At 41.6% G+C, this 24,466-nt stretch overlaps 1 protein-coding gene across 2 annotated transcripts in view; it reads left to right on the forward strand.

Annotated features, from left to right (window-relative positions):
- The first annotated feature begins 9,249 nt into the window (after positions 1 to 9,249).
- Nedd1 (NEDD1 gamma-tubulin ring complex targeting factor) overlaps positions 9,250 to 24,466 on the forward strand; it is a 36,596-nt gene continuing 21,379 nt past the window's right edge. Inside the window, exons 1-5 of one of the 2 annotated variants that reach the window (XM_041669807.1) lie at positions 9,250 to 9,291; positions 11,147 to 11,290; positions 14,642 to 14,736; positions 18,229 to 18,345; positions 20,831 to 20,971. In XM_041669807.1, coding sequence (XP_041525741.1) covers positions 11,155 to 11,290; positions 14,642 to 14,736; positions 18,229 to 18,345; positions 20,831 to 20,971 — 489 coding nt within the window. In that variant the 5' untranslated portion in view covers positions 9,250 to 9,291; positions 11,147 to 11,154. Of the gene's footprint in view, positions 9,292 to 10,206; positions 10,211 to 11,146; positions 11,291 to 14,641; positions 14,737 to 18,228; positions 18,346 to 20,830; positions 20,972 to 24,466 lie in introns of those variants that run through there. The other variant, XM_041669815.1, reaches the window with a different exon arrangement.

The raw sequence follows: 24,466 nt of genomic DNA on the forward strand, positions 1-24,466 counted from the left end.
TAGCTTTTTGTTCTTTGCTTCTGCCTGTTTCCTCTCCCCCCCCCACCCCCCCACCCCCATGCTGCTTTCTCTCTTTCAAACCCAGCTCTCCTCATTCTCTCTGAAATCTTATTTTATTTTATTGACTGGTTCTAACCAAAACTTACAAAAAGAAAACTTCAAAACGCTGGAATTGTTGTTTATAACAGGTGTTAATAAATAATTAAATAGAATTAGTTAGAAATATATCTAACTATATGGAGTTTTTAGGGAAAAAAATGACCTAAAATTAGAAATAGACAAATTGAAATACTCGATGTTTTTCCAGTTTTCAGGTTGGTGCTGGGCTGTGTCACCTCAAGGTTTCTTAAGGTGTTTTACTTGTATCTACCCAAGAAATTTGTATAAGACCTTACATATGTATATGCATTTGACATGTAAATTCACTATTTACTGATAAAAAACATGTAAAGACTTATTTTAAAACAGTCATACACACACACACATATATATATACATAATTGTACCATTTGTTGAAGATGAAGACATTTGCGTGCTAATGAGAGGAATGACCTTGTTTACTTTTACATGGAATATTCAAATCTATCTGAATGACAGAATGTAGGGTATTTTCAACGTTTTTCAGAGTTGGTTGAAGTGTTGATTTTATTATCATGAATACTGCCGATGTGTCTTGTCCTATAGATGGCATATAAGAGAACAGAAACATATTAGGCCCATTTCTGACATTGCTGGGAATTCTGTTCTAATCCCAAACCAAAATGTATTTAACAGTTTTTTCTTCATGAAGCTCAACTCAGACAACCATTTTAAAAACCATCCATTCTAAGCCGGGCGGTGGTGACACATGCCTTTAATCCCAGCACTCAGGAGGCAGAGGCAGGTGGATCTCTGGGAGTTCAAGGCCAGCCTGGTCTACAAGAGCTAGTTCCAGGACAGGCACCAAAGCTACAGAGAAACCCTGTCACGAAAAAAAAAAAAAAAACCATCCATTCTAACACAATACAATTCAAAGACACACTAATTCGATACTTACATGCTGAGAGATGATGGGGATAAAATGTTAAGTCTTTGTTTTCTGTAATTAAACCATTATGTTTCTGTAAGAGCAGAAACCTTTGTGTGCATGATAAAAACACAACTCAGGACACACAATAGTCCCCAACATGAGCCAAGTTGTTCCAGGCATCCCTAGTTGGCACTGTGCAGTGTGAGGGCATGCCCCGTGCAAGGTCTGTGCTGTGTGTTCAGGATCAAGGTTGCAGGGAGGTTGTGCAATGCTCCCTGAGCACGCAAGGCCAGAAATGCCTCAGGTCCTGTGCATTTCATTCTGAGTTAACTTTTGTTTGTTGAACATCTAGAACGTTTTTACTGTTGCCTAATCTATCTGTGTCCCCCACTCCCTGCGTTCTGTGACTTGACTCCAGATAGGGTTGTAACCCACATTTTCAGGATCTCAGGTCTAATTCGAGGGTGTTTGAGTCAGAGTTCTCCAGGAAAAGTAGAGCGCATAGAATATATGGGCATAGTGGATGAGAATGAGTTAGTTCAGCCAATCATGAAGCTTACCCTCTGCAGGGGCAGGGATAGTGCAGTTCTCTCTAGACATAGGCAGTATGGAGGCAGAGTTCCCTCTTCTGGGGTCCCTAGTCTTCGCTCTTGCCCCCTCTGTTTACATATAAGTGTAGGTGTCTATGCACATATGTGTACATGTATGTGGACCCCTATGGTTTATGTCATGAGTCTTCTCCAATTACTGCCCCCCCCCCCAATTCACTGAGGCAGACCTCTCAGTTTAACCCTTTGTGGCTAGACTGACAGCCAGCGTGCTTCTTGGCTCCTCTGTATAGTCTTCGGAGTGATGGAATCACAGGCAGGCTGCCATGCTGACCTGGCATTTACTTGGGCTCTCAGGATCCAGAGTCTGGTCCTCCGGTTAGCAGCAAGTGCTTTGGAAACCCCACAAGCTATCCTTATCTCATCAGTCTTCCCTTGAGACTGTTGGCTGATAGGGCAATTGGTCTATTCAGAAGCTCCAGTCAGAAATGCTAATCTTCTAAAAACAACAACAACAACAACAACAACAACAGAACACCAACACCGCAAGCAGTGGTGGCGCACGCCTTTAATCCCGGCAGGCGGCTCTCTGCAAATTCAAGGCCAGCCTGGTCTACAGAGTTTATACTAGGACAGCCAGGGTAACACGGAGAAATTCTGTTTCAACCTTTTCCTGCAAATAATAATAATAATAATAATAATAATAATAATAATAATAATAAACAAACAGCAAAAAAAAAAACAACTCTTCACAGCAACATCCACACCGGTGTTTGAATAACTATCTTGGCACCAACATAAGGACTCACTGAGGAGCAAAACAGCGTCAGAGAAAAGAACTTCAAGAAAATAAGAAGGAAGGAATGAAGAAACCATAAAGGAACCCACTGTCTGTAAGTCATGCAATATCTAGATAAAGGATCAGTAACTCTCAACCTGGGCTACGCGTTGAAAGGAATGGCTTCAACTTCCCATATCATATCTGACCTTCTAACCTGTACCTTGCAGAACAGGAAAAGGAAGTAAAGTATTCCTTATCAAATCCACTTAGTTAAGGGGCTGGAGAGGTGATTCAGTGGTTAGGTTTCTGAGGTGTTAGTGGTTTTTCTTTTAGAGGACCTAAGTTTGGTGGCTAGCATCCTTGTCTGATAGCTCACAATTGTCTGTAACTCCAGGGCTAGGGGAACAAATTCCTTTTTCTGGCATCTGTGGGTATCCATACACATGCTGGACATGCACACACAGACACACATATAAATAAAAAATAAATCTTAAAAAAAATCCTTGTTAAAAATTAGCCTATCTATCCCTATACAGTATCTGGAAACCTTCAATATGAAGCTCTTGAGCAGATTCCATCCCCCTCTGGAGTGTGTCTATTCACAAATAAGAACTCACTGTATAATAGAAAGCAGGTTTTTTTTTTTTTTTTTTTGGTTTTTCGAGACAGGGTTTCTCTGTGGTTTTGGAGCCTGTCCTGGAACTAGCTCTTGTAGACCAGGCTGGTCTCGAACTCACAGAGATCCGCCTGCCTCTGCCTCCCGAGTGCTGGGATTAAAGGCGTGCGCCACCACGGCCCGGCTAGAAAGCAGCTTTAAAAAGAAAAAACAACTCTTTTTATTTGTGCATGTGTGCATACATGCTTGTGTGAGTGGGAAGGTATGCTTATTTGAGTTGAGAGGGGATGTTTCCATTTTTATTGTTTTTAATACTTTGAAGTATAATAAGTATAATACACACACTGTACAAATTCACAACAACCATCCTACTGAAGCAACAGCATTCACATGAAGAAACAGCATTTTACTAGCTCCCAAGAAGTCCTTTGTGGCCTGCAATTGGGTGGGGTGGGGGAGTAACTCTATCAAGCAACTTGCTTCTGTCTATTTCAACAGTCCACTAATGTAGATCTCCCAGCATTGTGAGCTACCTTTGAACCATTACAGCCAGCCTTAAACAACACTTTGTCTGAGTCACCCACCTCCCCCGCCTCTCCAGCTGAAATCCTTGATGAAAGCCCCTGTGAGCCAGGCAAAACTTCCAGCTGTCAAAAAATAACACCTCAGAAAGCATTTTTCCACCTTCACAAAAGATGTGTCTACTCTCATAGAAATTAGACGGAGAAAAACAATTCTTTTGGTCATCAGTTCCTGGGGTTTTTCTCAAGTTTAAAATGAGTTGTTCTTATTCAAAATCAGGCCATGCACAGAACACAGGCCTAATGCACCCTTTATTATGGGAGTAGAGGAAGCATGCATGAAACTAATTAAATACTATAACTTCATAACATTGCACCAAAGCTTTGGGATGCTATCTGAAATAAGTGGCATAGAGCAGCTTTATTATATGTGTAGAAACACAAAGTGGGACTGCTTTCTGACCCAGAGGCGAACCTCTCCAGTACAGGTGGAAGTAACATTCTCCATCAGGGTGTAGGAGTTGCAGAGCTCCCGCAAGCAGCCTCCTTGTGAGTGATTTCAGTCAATAGCTACAAGAGATGCAAAGAAGTCACTTTTCGGGTGGAATTTCCCTTTCATCTTTTGAAGAGCGTCTCTGTTCAATTCAAACAAACCAGAGCAAAAGTGAGTCGTCTTTAATAGGGAAATCTCAGCTCAGGACCTCTCAGGTTGTGCATTTGATGCTCTTCTTCCATGGCATTTGAAAGACCGAAGGATGAAGCACTCGCCTGTCATCAGAAACTCTGCCCCTAAAATTTCAGTAACATCTATTGTTTCATAACTTTGTCCAAGACACTTGAAAATCTATGTTCACCCAAGAAACACTGGAAACTTCTTTAGGAATAAAAGAAAACCCTCAACCAGTTGTTTGTTTTGCTTTGTTTTCAGCGCCCTTGAGAGCTGCTACAAACTGTTCCGGCAGGGGTAAGGTCTAATAAATATTAATATTTAGCCCCATGATGAGGGGCCACCAAAGTGTGTTCCAAACTGGATGGATGTGACCGGGTTTGTTTTGTAGAATGATCTGTCTGGTGTAGCATGGAGCATGTAGTAGAAAAGGCAGGCCTACAGGCTAGATGAGTCAAACATTATCACTTCAAGGGAGGGAGACACAATTAAGGCAAAGGTAACACCTGGCTGAAGGAAATTCAGCAAATCAAAGCAAACCTGTATGATATGGTGATGGCTGGAATGTGGAAGGAAAGGGGGCAGGAGAGGTTGGACCTTTGGGTGTCTGGTGGGCCGGCTGACCGAGGTGCAGAATACAGGAAGAGGCAGTAGGAAGTGCACTCTTGGTGTCGGGAATGGTGATTGTTGTAATCTTTATGAGCTCGAACTGCTGTGGGATATCGGGTTTACAAATGGTAAAGGCACAGGTCCAGAGATTTCCTGACAAGGAGACAGCTCGGATACCAGGAGGGCTGAAGACAGGAGCACCAGGACAAGTATTATGTAGAAACAGAGGAAACTTCAATACAGTGAACAGAATTGCTGTCCCTGCCCAAGTGACTCTTGATATTTATTCTAGACTACCTAAACACCAAGCTCACTAACGTCGGGGCTCAAGCACTTTGGCTCTTGGAAGAAGTCATAAAATCAAGCTTTAGTTTGTTTGTTCGATAGGATGAGCTGTAGGTAGGAGCGACAGGCTCAGAGCTCTTTGGATACTGAAGAGCGAGCTCATCCTTATCACCTAAGCACATGGCTTAGCGGTATATTAAGCTGCACATAAGGTGGGCTTTCTTTTTCTTTATGGCAATGTAACTGTTACTTTGGTATGAGATAGAAGTAAGAAGAAAATAGGTTAACAAACAATCAGGAGGATGTGTTCAGGGTATCAGCTTCCAGAGGCTTGCATTTATCCGAGCAGAGATGTTATTGCATATGACACACATTTTTTTCTTCTTCTGAATTTGCCTCCAGGCTTGAGAGGCTAAAATTCCACTCATTTTAAGGTTTTATTTGAGTTTTAAAAACAATACAAGCTTTCATTTGTTGAAAAAGGATGAATGATTTTCACGCTAGCAGTGATTTGCTCATTATCATACTTTTTAAAATTTGAGTAACAAATATTGAAATAATAACATTTAGACATAATGGGTTAAATGTCTGTTTGAATTACATTTCACTTGTTTCTTTTTTTTTTGCATGTAGCTGCTAGACTATTTGAAACCACACATGCTCTTTATATCATATTAATAATGACGGTGTATGCAATACAGTTCTTGCATATATGAAATTTTCCTGTGTGCAAAGGACATCTGGATAAAATGTTGAGCATGCACCAACAGAGGTTTTGCAAACTAAAAATTGCCCACAGAACAGAATATTATATGGACAGAAGGAATGAGGCCAGGATGTACTAAAATGATTCATTGTTTCCTTTTTTACATTGTCATGTGTATGTGTGGTATGCATGTATGCAGATTGCATGTTTGTGAGCACACACATGTGTCTGTATGCAGATTGCATGTTTGTGAGCACACGTGTGTGGGGGTGTGTATGTATACACTTATACATGGAGACCCAAAGGTGATATCAGGAATTATCTGCAATTTTCCTTCCTCCTTACTGATTGAGTCAGGGTTTCCTAGACAAACGCAGAGATCAGTGATATGGCTAGTCTTGTTCTAGAGATCCTGTCTCCCGCTTCTGAGGCTGTACTTACAGGCAGGTCACTATGTCCACCTGGCTTTTACGTAGATGCTGAGGATCTGACATCTGGTCCTCACACTCACACGACAAGTGCTTTAGCCACTGAGCCATCTCCCCAGTCAGAAAATGATTAACTACTGACTGTAGCTTGATATGGGAGAAAAATAGATGCTCAGAATAGGTAAAAACTAACATAAACAGACTTTGTAGTCCATAAGCTTGAATATGTCTACAATAGTACTGAAGTATGCCCAAGAAATTATGCTTAGTCACTTTCTTAAAGCAAAGCAATTGTGTCCCACTACCAGAGATAAAAAAAGATTTCTTTTTAACTCAAACTTTGGCATTAATTAAAAGTTTTATAGCATACATTCATTGCCTACTCAGGAAAAAAAATCATTGATAGCTTTTCCTCAGATTGAAACATTTCAGAGTCAGTCACAGCAACACAATAATTCACACTTCTTTTTGTCAATGAGAATAGGGTACAGATAAATGTACACTCTGCTACCCTATACCTAATAGGATCCTAAGGAAGGTTCATGACCTTCCTCTCCCATTGAAGCCAACATCACAGATGGCACAATGGAGTCTTTCCATGTCTCAGAGATGTCTTAAGAAGCTTCATCCTGCTATGAGTCCAGAGCTGTCAAATGCAGACAGGACCAAGATGCACTGGTCCTATGAGGTGCCCTAGAAGATAGTTGTTTTCCCTGAATACATCCTGGGAACATTTTATTTTTATAACTCCTTTATCCAAATGGAAGGAAGCTTATCTAATGTAAAGCTTCCAAGTCAGTGTAATATCCTAGGCTGTCTGTAACTTTTATTACAGTATTAAAGACAAAAGCAACCTCTTCTATTTCTTCTATTCTTTGCGCTAAAATCTTCCCTCTCCTGTCAGCCTCTTGACTCTTCTGCAGCTGAAACGCTCTCTTATTTTGGTTCCAGGAAGTCTCTGTGCCTCCCTAACCTCTTTGTCTGCTTCAGTCACCTCTTCTGGCTTTCCTGAAGTTTGTGGCTTGATTGCTTCTCACAGGGTTGTCTGGCTTTCCAGCCCTTTGTCTACATTTGAAGCGCCAGAGCCCACTGCAGCCACTTGGGAATCTGTGGTGTTTTACTTTTACCATAACAGTACCCACATGGACTGGACCAACCAAGGAGACATTCCGCCTCCAAAATCTTTAACTTATTAAAATATTCCTTTTAATCTTCTTACACTTACTAGCATTGGTAAGTTGTAACTAATGGGTAAAACACATGTCTAAATTTAAATTATATGTCTAATTTAAATATAAATAACAGGTAATGATACCCAGTTCTCAAATGCCTTGACAGATCATAGAGTATGGCATTTAACAAAAAAGATTCTAACACAGAGACATGCCAGCTCCTGTAGCATCCTACAGCTCCTCCAAGAAGATACACGGTTACAAAAGACCTTCCACCTAGAGGCTTGCCTTTGGGTATGGCAAAGCCACCCATACAGCAAAAAGTGGTCTTCCACCTCATCAGCTTCCTGGATGCTACACTGGGGAATTCATTGTCTCATCTTGCCAAGACAGGTAGACTAAATATTCCCCGTACAGAAAAATCTTTGGGCCTCCTGGACTCAGAGGCTAACAACAAGCACTGCTTCTAAGACTGGTGTAGGCCAAAGACTATTAGGGAGAGACTTGGGATTGCCTGTGTAGCTAAAAAGGTTGTCTCATATCTGCTCATTTAACCCTCTTAGATCTGTCTAGTGGCATTTAATGACTTAGGGTACTGGTAACTCAGTACTTCATTTCTCAAGCTTCCTGATAAAAAGACAGACAGTCTCTTTCACATGCTTCATCATCCAGGATTAATAGGTTTCAAATGTATCTTCAGAGATCCACAGTTCCCAGTTCCCTTTAACTGTCTTCTAAAATATTCCTGTTCCAGTTGTCTTATAGATATCTGCAAGTTTCTGAAAGAAAGAAAAAAAAAAAAGCTCTGCTGCTTTATCAAAAAATCAGGTCTGGTAAAAAAAACAGTCTCCAGAGCCTATTTTTAACCTCACCATTTTAAAGCAAATTTTACAGGTCACCCCTGTTGTCTTGGCTAAGACCAACTTACAGAGGGCCTTCTAGACAATGCCAACACCTGTACCAGCTCCTGGGACTTCATCATTGGTACCAGCGCTCCTGGCTCAAAAGGATACCAATCAACTAAAGTCTGGTTTTAAAGGACATATCCTCTGAGAAAGCCGGCCAAAGGGAGATTCTTCCCCAAGGAGGGTCAAGACCACTCCTACGGGCTATTTAAACTGCGCCTCCAGCGAACACGTGGTCTTCCTGGTTCTCCTTTCCCCTCTCTGTGTTTTCCTGGAGGGCCCCTGGGAAATGCTGGCATCTCTTAAACCTGGGCTTTTTCTAATCCGGTTTGATTTGGTCTGATTTAAATTATTGCATCGGCAGAGAGGTTTATCTGGCCGAAAAAACTTTACAAGTTCATTGGGCCCTTTCCACTCCGAGACAATTTCCTTCAAAAGAATAACACTGAGATGGTGTTCCGGAACCGACCCAGCCCATCTCCAAGTTTGTTCTCAACTTCCAGGGTTAGGTTTCGGTTTGGGTTAGATGTGTCTCAATTACTAGTTTCCCATGGCTTCCTCTCCTATACCAGCATCCATATTGATTCCCTTTTTTGGGACTTTGTCACATCTTCCTTGCGATAACTGGGATACCTTTTTGAGGTAACTGACAGTTGGGCATGTTGGCTTCGACATCCCTTGCTCTTGACATTTACATATAGAGTTGTTGCTACTAGCTCCCCGGAAAGGTGAACTCCATCAGGCCAAGGGACCTGCATGGTCGCAGATCTCTTGTTCCTCTAGGGCTAAACCCAGCACACACCAGGCAGCTTAAAAACACGGTGTCTGGCAAACAAGCCCCCCAGGCCCGAGAGCTCCACGATAGGAAAACTTCCCTTGCACCGCCCCAGTGTTGAGATCCCAGCCAGCACGCGCTGAGCGGACGCTCCGGGCTCCGCCTCCCCCGTGATGTCACGCGGGGCGGGACTTCCGGCCGCCCAAGTTTAACAGTCCAGGCGGGAGCCGGAAGCGCGGCCGCGGAGCGGGTGGTCCCACGCCTGAGAGGTGAGTTTCCGCCGGACTGGGGAAATTGTGAGCACCCCGGTTCAGGGCCGCGGCGGGGGACCCCGGGGTCGGTTGCCTACGGCCCGGGCTAGGCGGCGGCGGGCGGGAGAGCGGGCGCGCGCTCTCAGCGGAGAGTGGCCCGGCCCGGGACGGGACGGGGTCACGGGCCCGAAGAGTTGCGGGCCGTGCTTCCCCGGGCGGCCTGCTCTCCTTCGGGTCCGCAGCCGCCCTGGGCCTGTGGTGCGACCCAGGAGAGCTCGGTCTCCTGCAGCCAAGGGTGCAGTTAGTTGGTCGCTGTCGCTCGTCTTTCGCGGAACCCTCCCTGAGCGACCGATTGTCAGATCCCAGAAGTCAAGCGAGGGAAACGTGACCTGGGCGGGTCGCTTAAGGCAGCTTTTGGGGATTTTGATCCACCCTGTCTCGTAGCTGCTGCCCCTTACGTGTTGTTACGGTAGCGACTCCTTGGAGTTGTGTTGACTGCACTGAAGAGTTCTGCTTTTAGGGGACCGGGGGTGGGGGCATAGGGTACAAAAGCTTCTGTCAGCGACTAGAAACATTGTCTACAATTCAACAGGTGACTGCTAGTTTTGAGCAGCTCCTGGCACGTCTACCCCTGAGCCACCTATACACTACTGTATCTCGACAGCACACCCCGCAGTCCCGGGAGTTTCTGGCTAACAGTTTTAGTCTTTCCCTAAACGTTAAATATTTTTGTTTTCTTAAAGCATTTTTCTCAAAGCATTTTTTTCTTCTTTTCTCTCGGGAATGAACGGTTTCTACTTTAAGCGTTTTATCTTGTCCTCTGGAGCCCGTTAGAGATAAGTGTGGTGCTTTGTTGATGAAATGGGAGCCTGTCCGTGGCCACTGTTGGTCAGCACGTCATCGCGTGTACTCTGTTCAATATGTTGCAGCAGCAATAGTATCCTTTAAAAAAAAAAGTCACCTCTTCTTATTAGACTTAAAGTATCAATGAAGCCGGGCGGTGGTGGTGCACGCCTTTAATCCCAGCACTCCAGAGGCAGAGGCAGGCGGATCTCTGTGAGTTCAAGGCCAGCCTGGTCAACAAGAGCTAGTTCCAGGACAGGCTCCAAAGCTACAGAGAAACCCTGTCTCGAAAAACTAAAACTAAAAAAGAGTTGGTATTAGGAAGACAGTGACAACTTCTTTAACCATGCTACTAATTTTAGACTTTGGAAAACTTGAGATAATGGAATTGAGACTTCTAGGTACATATTTTAAAAGATGAGAACATAGGTACTTTTTTGTGGAGCACTTATGGATCAGGAATGTTTTAAATCTCCTATAATGGGAGGCAGGTGTTGTTATGGGGACAAATAAGACAGCAGAAGTTTCATGAACAACGTTGAATTCGGTGGCGGAATGCAGGGTAACTGGTAAAAGGCTGCTTCCGCCACAGTAGATAGGGAACCTTCCTTTTAGAGGCAGGGATGTTGGAGCTGAGAACTGAATCATAAGGGGGTGGTTTAGGGGAACCTGGGGGCAGTTTTCCAGGTAGAGGGAGCAGCAGGTGAGGAGATACCAAGGTGAGGATGACCTTGGCTTATGCATAGACACATGAAGGCCAGTGTTCAGGTCTCAGTGGTCCCAGACAGGAAAGAAAGGAGATCTGCACTAGTATAGCTGTCCTGTATGTGGGCAGAGGAGGTGGAACTTGTTGGGGTTGCTGGGGAAGACTCAAGGATGAGTCTTGGAATGATGAGCTAAGAGTATGTGATTTGTCTGGTGTTCAGATCTCTGTAGTGCGTGTGCTGTTTGGAATAAAACATTTATTTTCATTTTGGCTTTTAAAGATTGCTTTCCCGTAATGGTGTATGTTGTTCTAAACTTTTTATAGGCTCAGTCATGCAAGAAAACCTCAGATTTGCTTCCTCAGGCGATGATATTAGAATATGGGATGCTTCGTCTATGACATTGGTGGATAAATTCAACCCCCACATGCCACCACATGGAATCAGTTCGATATGTTGGAGCAGCAATAGTATCCTTTAAAAAAAAAAGTTAACAACTTTTCACTAGTCTTCAGTAATTAGTAAAACTGTGTTGGGCCATAAAAAGGAAAGTATTTTTGTGTCACTACCATAGATTTAAAAAATATAGATAAAAGTATTACATATGCATGTGTTCTTATTTCCTCTATATTAGTCTTCAGATACAGGCAGTAGAATTCTATTGTATGCAGTTTATTATAGAATACACAGAATAAGGAGGGTCGTAGAGCATCGGGGAGATTTGGGAATGATGTTCTGTATCTCCATTTGGATATTTGAATCTGATCCGAATTCAGTCAACGCTTGGGGGCAGAAGCAAGATGAGGAGGAGATTTAAAAAAAATAAAAACAAAAAAACTGTCCACCATTTGTATCTTCCTGATGATATGCTTGGATTTGTCTTTCCTGTCTGTGATGAAAACAGCATCATTTCCCAACAAACAAAATGGGTTGAGTTTTTCCTGCGCTTGTCTGATTGGCATGCTCCCTGTATTGGTGAGCTTGTGAATGGGTGTGATGGGAGCTTGTCAGCTAGGGTTTATCATCCTCACATCGTTAACATTTTGGTCTGACAGGTCATTGTTGTGGGGACTTTCCTGGGCATCACAGGAAATGTTCCTGGCCTCTGCTGCCCAGCCTCGAAATGCCTTGAACTTCCAGTCGTGGTGGTCCAGATGCCTCAAGTTGAGGGCCTCTGCTGTAGATGAAGCGCTCTTAGTTTTCTTGATGTGAAAACATGAAAATACTCGATGTCTTTGGTAGGCTAGAAATTCATCTTCTGTGGAACGCATACTGTTTTGAAACAACCGTAAGTGCTAAGAATTGTCTGGTTTTTACCAGTATCAAGAGTATTAATTTCTTCCTGATGAAAGGGAAACTGACAAAGCTTTACAATATGACTGATTTATGAACAAATGTATTAGGAACTTTTAATCTCAAATGCCTGTTCTTGCACATACATAACAAATGACAAGTTTTCTTATTGGATTAAATTTCCCTCTTGATCATCCCTTGGTTTTTTGCATTGGAGCAGCAGTGAAACCAATTACTTTGATGCTCTATTAATCAAACTTGTGTGAAGGACTCTCCAGCCTGTCATGTGGAAGCTATTTTAAGGAGAGTGGCAAGTGTATGAAGTTGATCCTCTCTATTTTTAGTTTTTAATTGTGTTTATAGTTTCTTTTTTTTTTTTTTTTCTGGGACGGTTTAAGAAATAGGTTGTGTTTTTTTCTGCTTGGCGTCGTTTTAGGGAGTGTTTCCAGGAGCTTGCACTAATGGCTGGTGTGGCAGTGAGGGAGTGCTGTGTGACTTTCGGGAGCTGCTCCTATTTCTGTGCAGAGAGCATTGTGTCAGTCTCACTCCTAAAGAGGCTGTGGTTCCTCCATGCCCGTTGTTACTGAAGAACAGAGTTCTAGACTTGGCGACGTAGGTTCCAGCATGAAAGATCCAAGAACAGGTTTAGTATGAGGTGCCAGGGAAGTTCATTCTTTTAGTTTCTTTAGGTGATGTCCCGCCCTTCTCTCATACTCCCAAAACTACAAGAAAAACTTAGAAACTCACTTCCCCGCTTCCTGCCATTTTCTGTCTGTGTCCTTGGGGTGAAATGTGAACAAAGAAGCCAGTGGCTTCTCACTGTGGCTCTCTGTTGGTGGGAACCGTTTTATTTCCCCTAGAAATGATGTGTGCAGCTTGCTCTGAACCAGGGCCTGCTCAGTTTAGAGATGTGCAAATACTCGGACTATAAAAGTAAGCTTGTTCCTGAGTTTGCAGGGAAGGGCATGGGCGGCTAGCTCTGTGGATTTCTGCACTTGCTGCTTGGTTTGAATCCATAAACCAGAGAAACATAGGCTCTTTTTATGAGCAGTTCATGTTGATGGCAGCTTACCTGTTATCTGGAGACCTCTTTCTTAGGGGAGAAGACAGTGACCCTCCATCCTTGACTTCACCGGAGACTCATTCTTAGGGTGGAAGGTGACAGCCCCCCCACCCCCCCACGTAGGCGAGCCTCATCCCAGTGGAGCTCAGAACTTTATTTTTTTTAAATAATACATTGGCTGGAGTGATGCTTAGTTGCTAGAGACTTGCCTAGCATGAATGAAGCCCTAGGTTTGGTTGTAAGCACCACTTAAATCAGACATGGTGGTACATGCCTGTAATCTTAGCTTTTGGGAGGTAGAGGCAGGAGGATCATAATCTCAGGGTCATTCTAGGCTACAAAATGAGTTTTGAAGCCAGCTTAAGATATTTGAGACTTTCTCAGAAACAACAACAACAAAAATGATCTATTCATAAAATATCTGAATACTATGTACACTCTCCAAAATAATATAGTAAGGCTTATCCAGAAGTTTCCACTGCTTCCATGCATAGATTTTGCTTCCTGAAAGTTGAAAGTTTAAAGTTCCTGTATTCTGGAGACAGCAAGATGGCTCAGGGGTGAGGATGCTTCTTGCTGAACCTGATGAACTGAATTCGCTGAACCCAGTTGGTGGAAGGAGAATGACTTTCCTGAGTGTCTTCTGACCTCCATACCCGGAATGTGATATGTTGGTGTGCATGCATAGCGGTACACACGCATCCATATACATGTAAAGTGTTCGGATATCTTAATGCACTATGACTTTCAAAATCAGACTCTTATTCTTGATTACATCATGTAATCATTTTGGTTTAAAATACGCTGTTTTGTGTTTACTTATTACTCATGTATAATTTATATAGAGTAATGTAATTAAAATTTTAAGTGAAGATTAATTTAAAGTTTAAATTTGCATAGCATAAGCAGTTTTTTTTTAAACCACAATCAGTTGTGTTTACTGTACTCTGTAACACTCATTCTTAATATATTCTTGCTTGAAGCATCTATGACAGTGACTTCAGTCCTGAGAAAACATCAGTCTTCATTCTTCTGTTGGAAGAAGTAGGAGAGTGGTGTGGATACCAGCTGTCTAACTGCAGCTGGGACTGAGCAGTGGTTTAATAAATGAGTCCCATAAACTGACTTTGTATATGACAGAGCTGGTTGTTATTTGCGTGAGCTGCTCTTACTGTGTTCTCACTTCTGAAAGGCTAAAATTAGACCTTCTGGCCCACCCTGGGAAGGGAGTAGTGTTTCACAAGGGCTAAGTAGTTTTCAGATGATAGCATAGCCAGAAAGGATGGTTCTCCCTGCCCTCCTGAAAGAGAGAATTAGCAGTTGGTAACGGGAACCATTTTAAAAGCTGTGTCTAAGCTGTATTTGTGTTCCTGTCTTGGCGCTGGCTTACTTGACTGCTCTATGACCGTAGTTGGGGGCTGTGGGTGCCCATGGACTATTGGATGCTTCCTAACTCTTCATTCAGATAACTTCCTAGTGACAGCGTCTTCCAGCGGAGACAAAATAGTGGTGTCAAGTTGCAAATGTAAACCCGTCCCGCTTTTGGAGCTTGCTGAAGGGGTAAGTTGTTTGCTTTTTAAACCATTTAAAATATATTTTGCTTAAGTGACAATGACTTCTTTGTCTTGGCTCTTTGTGTTTTAACATTTTTTTTCTCCTGAGTTCCAAATACTACAGTAACAGGTGGCGTGTATATGCTTACTTGAAAGGCTGTTAGGTGACATTCTATTGAGTCCTAGGAGACCTTAGTTCCAGTTCCCCTCCTGCTGATGGGTGACTTAGGTCACTAGGTTAACCTGACCATATGAACCGTCATGATGTAATTCTCTGCTGACTGAGTGCAGGTCATCAACAAAAGACTAGCCCTGAAGATGCCCTTCCATTTTAGATGCCAACCACTTAGGACTCAGGGCTCTGCCGGGGCCTCCTTAAGCACCTGAAGCAGATGAGCTCTTCAGTAAGTCCTGGGCCCATAGCACACAGTAGATGTGTTTCTTTATCCTTTTGTTTTTTTTAGGTTCACTCAGGATAATACTGGATTCTTTTCCATTCACACCTTCACAGAAGTTGCTCTTCAAAGAGCAACACCCAAACAAAAAGTTGTGGCTCCTTCTCTTCTTGCTGCTTCTCTCTGTGTGGGGTATTTATTGAGTTATTTAGTTAGTTAGTTTAAACTTAAATGTCACTTCAGCCCAGGTGAGGAAGCTTAGGTAGTGAGAATGTCTGAGTAGAGTGGGAGTCTGAGGAGATGGAGTTCAGTAGAGGAGAAAGACCTGGTCAGTGGGTCACCGCAGCTCTGCAGGACAGGAGTTAGAGCAGTCTTGGGGTCTTTGGGTCCTTTGAAAAGTGGCCAGCAAGCTGCTGTTGAATTTAATGTCGAAGCCAAATCAGTGCCTCCAGCTTCATCACTGCATGCTGTTTCATGCGCTGTTTTAAAATCAGCGTTTAGCTCCTCTGCCCCCCCCCCCCCCCCCCGTCTGTTTATTAGCTTGTTTATTTAAGACTCTCTCTCTGTCTCTCTCTGTCTCTGTCTCTCTTTCTCTGTGGTCTTGGCTGTCTGGATGACCTTGAAGTCATAGAGAACCATCTACCTTTACTGCCTTAGTGTTTGGATTATTACAACGCCCTATTCCTCACACTTAAAAAAAAAAAAGTATACTTTGTACTTTTATACTTCAAATTCTGTTTTATGTTTTAATACTTTAACTGGTGATGTCTACAAATGTGAATAATTCTGAGGACTTAGTGAATTTGTGTAGTTTTAGCCCTCCCCACTTTAAAACATTAGTTGTGAAGCAGGAAGACAGATGAGTTCGTCAGAGTTCCAATTTTGAGTGTGCTGTAGTTTAAAAGCCTTTGCAAACAGTGATTCCCTTTGCTAGGAATTTCTTGCAGCGTATCTGGTCGTTATTGTGGTGAGGTCCCAGCCCTGTTAACTCAATGCTATTTAAGCTCTCAGGCCTTTTCTTTTTGGAAAGAGATTTCCACCCTACTTATTTTAACATTATTTTTAGAATGAAATTTGACTTCTTTATTTTGTTTTTAATTTTGTATATTTCCTCTTTGAAGTGGATTGGTATTAGTATTATAATGGCTTTGGGGACTACAGAATAACTTTGAAATTTAATTTTTAAAAATTGTGTCTTTTGATTCTTTTGTCCTATGTATAGGATTTCTATAATACCATACAGTTTCTATTAATTGTTTAAGTTCATTAGATGCATTAATAATCCACTAACATAGAAAGGTCTTCTATCAACAAGGTAAACCAGTTCTAAGTATAGGTTTTGTTTAGATACCTTAACAATAATTATACTGTGACAGCTGGCATCCCAGTATAAATTTTTGGTGGATACCATTCTTATCTATTTTTTTGAAGTTTTTTAAAATGGTTATTAGAAAACTTAGATTTGCAGTGCAAGTAGATTCTAAAGTAAATCTTCTTGAAACGATGGTGTTTGGGAGAACTATTACTAGAGTTGAAGCACTGATGTGCTGTGTGTCTTGCTCTTTTGTACACGTGTTAGTTAATACTGTTGGTCACCGCTCATGGGGGTGTGAGAAAGGGAACACCTGAAGAGTCTTTGGAGCACAGACTGTTGTGGGGATGCCTGCCTCTCAGGGTAGGAACAGGTGATGTAGTACTCCTCTCTAAAATGTGAGGTGATTTGCCTCAGCCTGCGCAGCTTACCGTTTGGTAAAGTCATTAAGTCTTTCCTTTGGACTTCATTTTTCCGTTTTGGTTTTTTTGTATTTGATGGCCCAGACAAATATGGCTCTGACGGCACATTGATGGGTTTGGGGTTTCTTCTAGGTGTGCTTGTACCCAACTCTGGCTTGCTTTTTAATTTTTTTCTTTTAAATTTTTGCCCACTGTATTCATGGGGCATGGGCTTTCAGAAAGCAAGAGTGGAAACAAAAAACTAGATAAGTGACTGCTACCGTGGTTGAGCAAAGTTCAAAGCTTGGGTTAGTACTAGTAATAGATTTGGATGAAGGGAGGCATGTGGAATTTATTGTAGGGTTGGAGTTTATATACCTTGTTGATAGGTTGGGACCAGGGTGACAAGGAATTGAGGGCTAATCTGTGCCCTGGCTGAGCTGAGGAAGGATGGGAGACCAGGTTATTTTGTTTTTATGTTTATGCATATGTTTATATGTGGTGGTAGATTTCCCAGAGCCTCACAGTTGCTCAGAAAATGCTCAGCTACTGAGCTGCAGCCCTAGCCCTAAGGTCTGGATTTGCCGAGATGCTTAAGACTCCGTGAGGTGAGATTTGCGAGGAGACCTGGCCTGTTTAAAAATCTCTGCTCATCTGTAAAATGGGAGGCTAAGCTAGAATTTATTTATTTGCTTGGTTTTTCAAAGCAGGGTTTCTCTGTGTGGCCCTCGCTGTTCTGGAACTCATTCTGTAGACCAACCTGGCCCCGAACTGATAGATCTGCCTGCCTCTACCTCCCAAGTCCTAGGATTAAAGGCGTGCGCCACCACCACCCAGCTTAGAAATTATTTAAAGGTCTTATGTTTAGCATTTTCTGAGCAGAGATTAACTTTAGGATGCTGTATAGAGAGAGACCCTAGAGAAGGTCTGAGCAGAGATTACCTTTAGGATGTTGTATAGAGACCCTAGAGAAGGTCTGAGCAGAGATTAACTTTAGGATGTTGTTTAGAGACCCTAGAGAAGGTCTGAGCAGAGATTACCTTTCGGATGTTGTATAGAGACCCTAGAGAAGGTCTGAGCAGAGATTAACTTTAGGGCTGTATAGAGATCCTAGAGAAGGTCTGAGCAGGGAAGACACTGAACACATGCTTGATGGAGAGCTTCCTCTCACCGCCTCCGTAGGAAACACCACCAAGTTTTGATTGTCTTGATGTCATAGGATGAATAAGCTGTTGGTTCTTTATGAAGGATGATGAGAGACGAAATTTTTAGTTGCGAGTATCAGCATCTCTGCTTTTAATTCAGCATATTCATTGTCATGCTTACTGTGTTGGGTGAGACTGTATCATTTCTGGGACCTGTTACGCTAATTTTGTTTGTTTGTTTACTAGCAAAAGCAGACATGTGTCGATTTAAATTCCACATCAATGTATTTGGCAAGTGGAGGCCTAAATAACACTGTTAATATTTGGGATTTAAAATCAAAACGAGTTCATCGGTCTCTTAAGGTAAGTAAATATATTTTTAAATATTTATAGAATGAATGGCTCACACTCTGTTTGGAATGGTTACCAAACATTGCCCTTATAATTGAAGTGAGACTTATTGAGGAATGCAGGTGCTATCTAGCTTAAACTTTCCCTCCTGGAAATTACTGGCACATGTTGCCTTTTCATCATCATCATCATCATCATCATTATTATTATTATTATTATTATTTCACATAGTCAAGTATTTCTCCTATTTTGAATGAACTACTTCCTTGGTTTTTCTTTTTCTGAGGTGTGGTTTTGTCATCAGTGGTTTTTATTTATTTATTTTTAAGGGTTTTGGGAAAGTGTGTGTGGTTCTGGAGTTCAGTAACCAGAGTTGAACTTGGTAATGAAGTAATTCTTAAAATAATTCACTATGTAGAATCCATGTTCCCTTAGGTAGTTCTTTCTAGGTTCAGAAATAAACGTTCATCTCAGGAAGGTCTGTGGTTAAGACTTTCTTAACTCTACTTTTTCCTTTTTCAATATTTAGAAGGGGAACTACGGAGTTATTTTTGAGTTTGTCAGATTTAATATGAAACGTAAATGGTTGTATATCCGTACTCTTGCCTACACAGAGAACTCCCTTTACCTGCAACCATGTGACAGTAATGGTTTACCTGCTCTCCTGTCATCCGTCTCCGGATTGTTTGTCGTAAATACCAGACATTGTCCTGTACATTTTCTGAGTTAATTCTGAAGATTATTAAGTAGAGCTAAACTTTAAAGACTCTTGACTGTGGGAAAAGACAGGTTGCTGTTAATGAAGTAGGTAGCTTTTGTCAAGTTGCTTACTGTGCGAGCCGTTGTACTTGCAAATGCTGCTTCTGTTTAGTAACTGCAGAGCAGCAGACATCCTCAGGTGCAGACGGAGAAACTGAGTCAGATGTTAATGAACTGGTTCTTTGTGAGCCTCAGGGTGGTCCCTGCAAGTGCAGCCCCTGCTCTGCTCTTCGTATAGTGTTTCCTTTGTCGGAGTTCACACTGCTTACACAGACTCATTCTGAGGAGGGAGTCTTTGGTCAGTCTGTCAGTTCTCTGGCATGCGGTTGGTGCATAGCAGATGTTTCCTGATGATTCATGGCAGTAGTTTCCACAACTGGAGTTAGGGAGACACCTGTTCCTTCACAAAGTGGCAGAACTTCTATTGGATGACTCTCTTAATTCCCTGTGACAACAATGCACAGGGATGTTGCTTGTGTCTTTGTATACAACATAAAAAATATCCCACAGGCACTTGTTCTTTGATAGAAGAGAGGAAATGTTTGAAGGATCTTTGGATAAAGTTATAGTGTGAGTGTGGTGTCCCTAGCCACACTAGTCTTGATAATCCGTTAGTTATTTTGTATCAAGTTGAGTATATTTATGTCAGTAAATAACAGAACACTATATTGCCAAAAAGAAAAACAAAAACCCCACCCTTCAGGTCAGTGTTACATGTTCCTGCTAAAAATCTCTGATTTTGATGTTTGGGAACACTCTTTGTGAACTCAGTTTCTTCAAAGTTTTGAACTTTTTGTTCCCTCAGAGTAGATGGTGTTCATATTTGGTAGGCAGTCTGCAGTGTTGGGAGGCCATGGGCTTTGGAGTTGGACTTGGAGTGGAATACTAGTTGTCTCTTAGCACATATATAAGATGGCACCGGTCTCCTAATTTTTCATTGTATTGTGAGCCTCATCTGTAAGTGGGGCAAATGACATTGATTTTTAGGATTTTTACAGATTGACTAGATGGCCTGTTAGTCCCATCTGAGAAGGTGCTCAGCCAGTGGGAGCAGCTGCTGTCTGATGGCTCAGATGTTTCTTTGCTTTTCTCCCACTTGGTCATGTCTGGTTTCCTTCCTTTCCCCATAACTAACCTCTGCTTTTATCTGTTTGTCATTTGAAATAAGACCTTGCTATATAGCTCAGGCTAGCCTAGAGCTCAACGTAGTACAGGCTAGTCTCGAGCTCACGCTCCTTCTTAGTGCTGGGATTAGACGTGTGTACTGCCACTCCCCACTTTCATCCTTTAAGGTTGGACTTAATTTTATGTTTCTCTCTCAGATCATTTGACAGTGATACCTGTTTTTCTTCCTTTGATCCCTTGATGCCACTGTTTAGTTAGCATTTGTTCCATCGTTTTGGTGCTAATTTCAGCACCTTTAGTTGAACAGTAATACTCAAGCAAATATTTAACTTCAAATTAATGTTATCTATCAGTGGAAGTCAGTTCTCTCAGGTGAACATTAAGTAAGTTAGCCTTCTGGAATGTTTATTGTTTCAGAGTCCGTGGACATGTAATACAGCCCTGAACACTGTCTTCTGAGGAGACTCCACGTGGATTGTGTGGTTTCCCAATGAGCTCAGTAGTGTTGTGTTGAAGGAAAATGTTAGCACAGGTGTTGATTGACAGCTGTGCTCTTTTCTGTTCATCAGAATGTGGGGTTAATGGCTGCTGTTCCTGTATTCGTTTCCTTCAGGATCATAAAGCTGAAGTCACTTGTGTGGCATACAATTGGAATGATTGCTACATTGCTTCTGGGTCTCTCAGTGGTGAGATTGTTTTGCACAGCTTAACCACGAATACATCCAGTACACCTTTTGGCCATGGAAGTAATCAGGTACGGTATTTTTTTTTTCCCCAAATTTAAGTTGATTAATTATATTTGAATTACTTTACATAAAATAAGTTTAAATTTTTAACATTTAAGAATTTATCTTGTTTGAAGATGTTTAACTAATTTTTAATGAGAGTGTTTGACAAAGATAAAATAAGCTAATATATACTAGAATGCTTATATGCATTTACTTATACAGTTAAATATTTGATCTTTTGATACTATAACTTTATCTATAACAAAATGTAACTATTTGATAATAATACCGTTTTAAGACTAGGATTTTAATCTTCCCATGGCATTTCTGTTACAGAACTGTTGTGCAATTCAAACTATTGGCCGTAAAGACAGGTACACACATGAATACTGTCATGTATAGGACATTATTTTATTTAGATAGAGTCAAGTAAATTTTGGAGGAAAATTTTTTTAAGCATGTAGTAGTTAAAAGAATCAAAGCTTACTCATACATATCAGGTAAGTACAGAAATCTTTAGGAACACTTTTTAAAAAAAATTAGTCAATTAGATATTTTCCTTCGTCAAGAAAATAGTTTTAATTTTTTTCTTAAAGGCATGAGAAATGTCTTAATGAATCCACTCTTTGGCTGACATTCTTGAAAATTTTTAGAGATGATTCCAGTAAGGTAGATCTTTTAAGGTAGATGTGTTGTGTTTAGTCTCAGAGGGATGAGAGGTAGCCGTGTGAGCTCTTTATACCGGGCTTTTTATTCTCACCGCTTTGGCCACAACTAGTATTAGGTAAAAGACAAGAGGTCTTTGCTGCTTGCCGGATATTTTAATAATATGTGCTACTTGAGGAAAATTTAACGGATAATTAATTGGACAGGCAAATATCACCTTTTGAGGTCCATGTGTGTGAGGAATAAGGGAGCTATAGACACAAGCTGTGAGTTGGGGGAGTGGTTTAGAAAAGTTGAGAAAATCAGGAGTACAGGAGGGACCAGAGAGAGAGAGAGTTGGATTTTGCTGTGTCAGTGTGACAGAGCGGCTCCAGTTGCTACGCTCTGGGTTCTTAGAGTTAGGTCTCCACATGTGCACATTATAATGGGGACCACAGCTTATGTCTTTGTCTGCAGCCATGCCCGGCTTTGCACCTTACCTGGGTAAAGACACTCAATAAACATGTGGCTGTCTGAACATATTTAGAAATTACTGAGCTTTTAAGAGGCTGATCTAGAACTCTGGGAGAAAGGGTGTTTCAAGTGGAGGAGATGACAGAAATAAGGAGGAAGGTACATAAGGGATTTGGTGGAGGGAAGGAGTAAGAACAGGCTAGGCGGTAAGAGTGCAGTGTTGGCCAGGACTGGGTGCCGTCCATGTGCAGCATGTGGCTTGTTCTTGACAGCGTTTAAACATCTGGGTGTTTCTGACAAATGCAGTGTGAGAATTAGAATTGCTGAACAACAAATCCTTTCGAGATGACAGTGCTTTCCAGGTTTTATGGATTAATGCTTTTAGTTTTCACAGATTGGTTCTTTAGAATATTATTATTGCTGTAAAAACCAACTATGTTTTGTCTATGTTTTCTCTTTATTTGTGTTTGGTCATCTAAAGCCTAAACCTTCAGGCTGTGGAGCTACTATAAACAATCACATCTTGGTCACACATCTTTGTAAGGAACTAGAGTAATGTGTTTCTTCTCTTGTGTTTTATATTAGGGGCATAGCATATTCATAAACTTGTATGAATAAAAAGTATAAAAAAACTTATATGAATTTTTCAAAAGCCTGACTTTTCACATACAAATTAGATATGGCCCTCTGCTTCCTGTAGTTTGCTAGATACTTATTGCCAACATAGAGGACTTGCTACCATTTGCTGTTTCCCACGCAGTGGTCACTAAGTGGCACTGCGTTCTTCTTATACAGCCTTTGCTACTATTAGTATGTTTTCTCAGGACTCTGAGAATAAGTCCTCAGGGAGGAGCCTTCCATCCAGCTCCTGTCGGTACCAGCTTGGTTCCTCAAGTCCTGGGACAAAAATATGAGGCGTCTTACCTTCAAGCTGTAGAAGGCAGTCAAGGGCAATGATGCTAGCCTATATTGTTTTGGGGGTCGTTTGGGCTTTCCTGATCAATGATCAAAAGAAGTTTCTCATGCTTAGTACTGAGGTTTTGTTTGGATAGTCTAGACCAGTGGTTCATAACCTTCTGAATGCTGTGACCCTTTAATACAGTTCCTCATGTGGTGGTGACCTCCAACCATAAAATTATTTTCATTGCTACTTCATAACTGTAATTTTGGTACTGTAATGAATCTTGATGGGAACAGTGTTTTCCGATGGTCTGGGGTGACCCCAGTGAAAGGGTTGTTCGTTCCCAAAGGGGTTGCTAGTCACAGGTTGAGAAATACTGGGCTTTGGCTCTTGTGTTTTGTATTAGGGGCATATAACTTCATAAACTTGTATGAATAAAAAGTATGAAAAAACTTGTATGAATTTTTAAAAAGTCTGGCTTTTTTACCACCTAAAGTAGCATAACTTCATTTGGTGTGTGTGTGTATGTACACATATACGTATTTATGTAAATTTAGATAAACATAAAATAATATGATTTGCTATGACCTTTTCAAACATCTTTAGCGTTATTTAATCCCTGCCTCTTTCCTTCTCTGTATTGTCCTTTCTCCCCAGTAAAGACCTTTTACTCCATTGCCTCCCTTTCCCTCTTCAAAGCTCTGAGGTCCTCCCACCCCACCCCCTGTAGAATTCCTTCTCTCCCCTCCTCTCTGGTCACGACTAGTCACAGGTAGAATACTAGATGTCTCCAGGTGTGCAGTAATTGAATTTTGGTTTTAGATTTTTGATTGATTAGTTTTATCAGAAAACCGTATGAAGTTTGTCTTCTTGTTTAGGAAACCAAGAATGCATACAGCTCATGTGTAGTGCCAGTCCAGAGCAGTCAGAACCTGAGACAGATGTTGCTGGGCATGTTGCCTCCTCCTAGGGCAGCTGTACCTCTGAAGGACCCTTAGTGGGCTTTGCATTTACTTGGCAACACTAGGCTAAGATCAATGAATGAGTGGTAGCTGCTGTTGGGAGTGGGTTTTTGGTTTTTGTTTGTTTGTTTGTTTTGAGACAAGGTTTCTCTGTAGCTTTGGTGCCTTTCCTGGAACTAGCTCTTATAGAACAGGCTGGCCTTGAACTCACATTAAAATCACTCTTGTGATTTACTTCCTCAACCTGGTTTGAACATCTTTAGTTTGTGTGCTCCTCTCAACCCCCTGCTACTTTACAAGTTGTAATTTGTCTCCAGAACCATATTTTTGTATTTAAGACTTTTTCTAATGAGGCTCCACCTCGTGAGGCAGAACTACAGTTGTCAGTGGCTGCTGTTTTCTTCAGAAAGGAGATCCTTTGTAGGTTTCCCAATACTTAAGTGAGCAGCATTAAGTATGTGTATATATAGGAAACATGAACTAGACTCAGTGGGGGGGGGTGTATCAATAAAAAGGTAAAGAAAAATTAGACTGCATTT

Source organism: Microtus oregoni, unplaced genomic scaffold, assembly GCF_018167655.1.
Source record: "Microtus oregoni isolate MIOR12 unplaced genomic scaffold, Mior012 000001F_ref0000356, whole genome shotgun sequence".
Lineage (NCBI taxonomy): Eukaryota > Metazoa > Chordata > Mammalia > Rodentia > Cricetidae > Microtus > Microtus oregoni.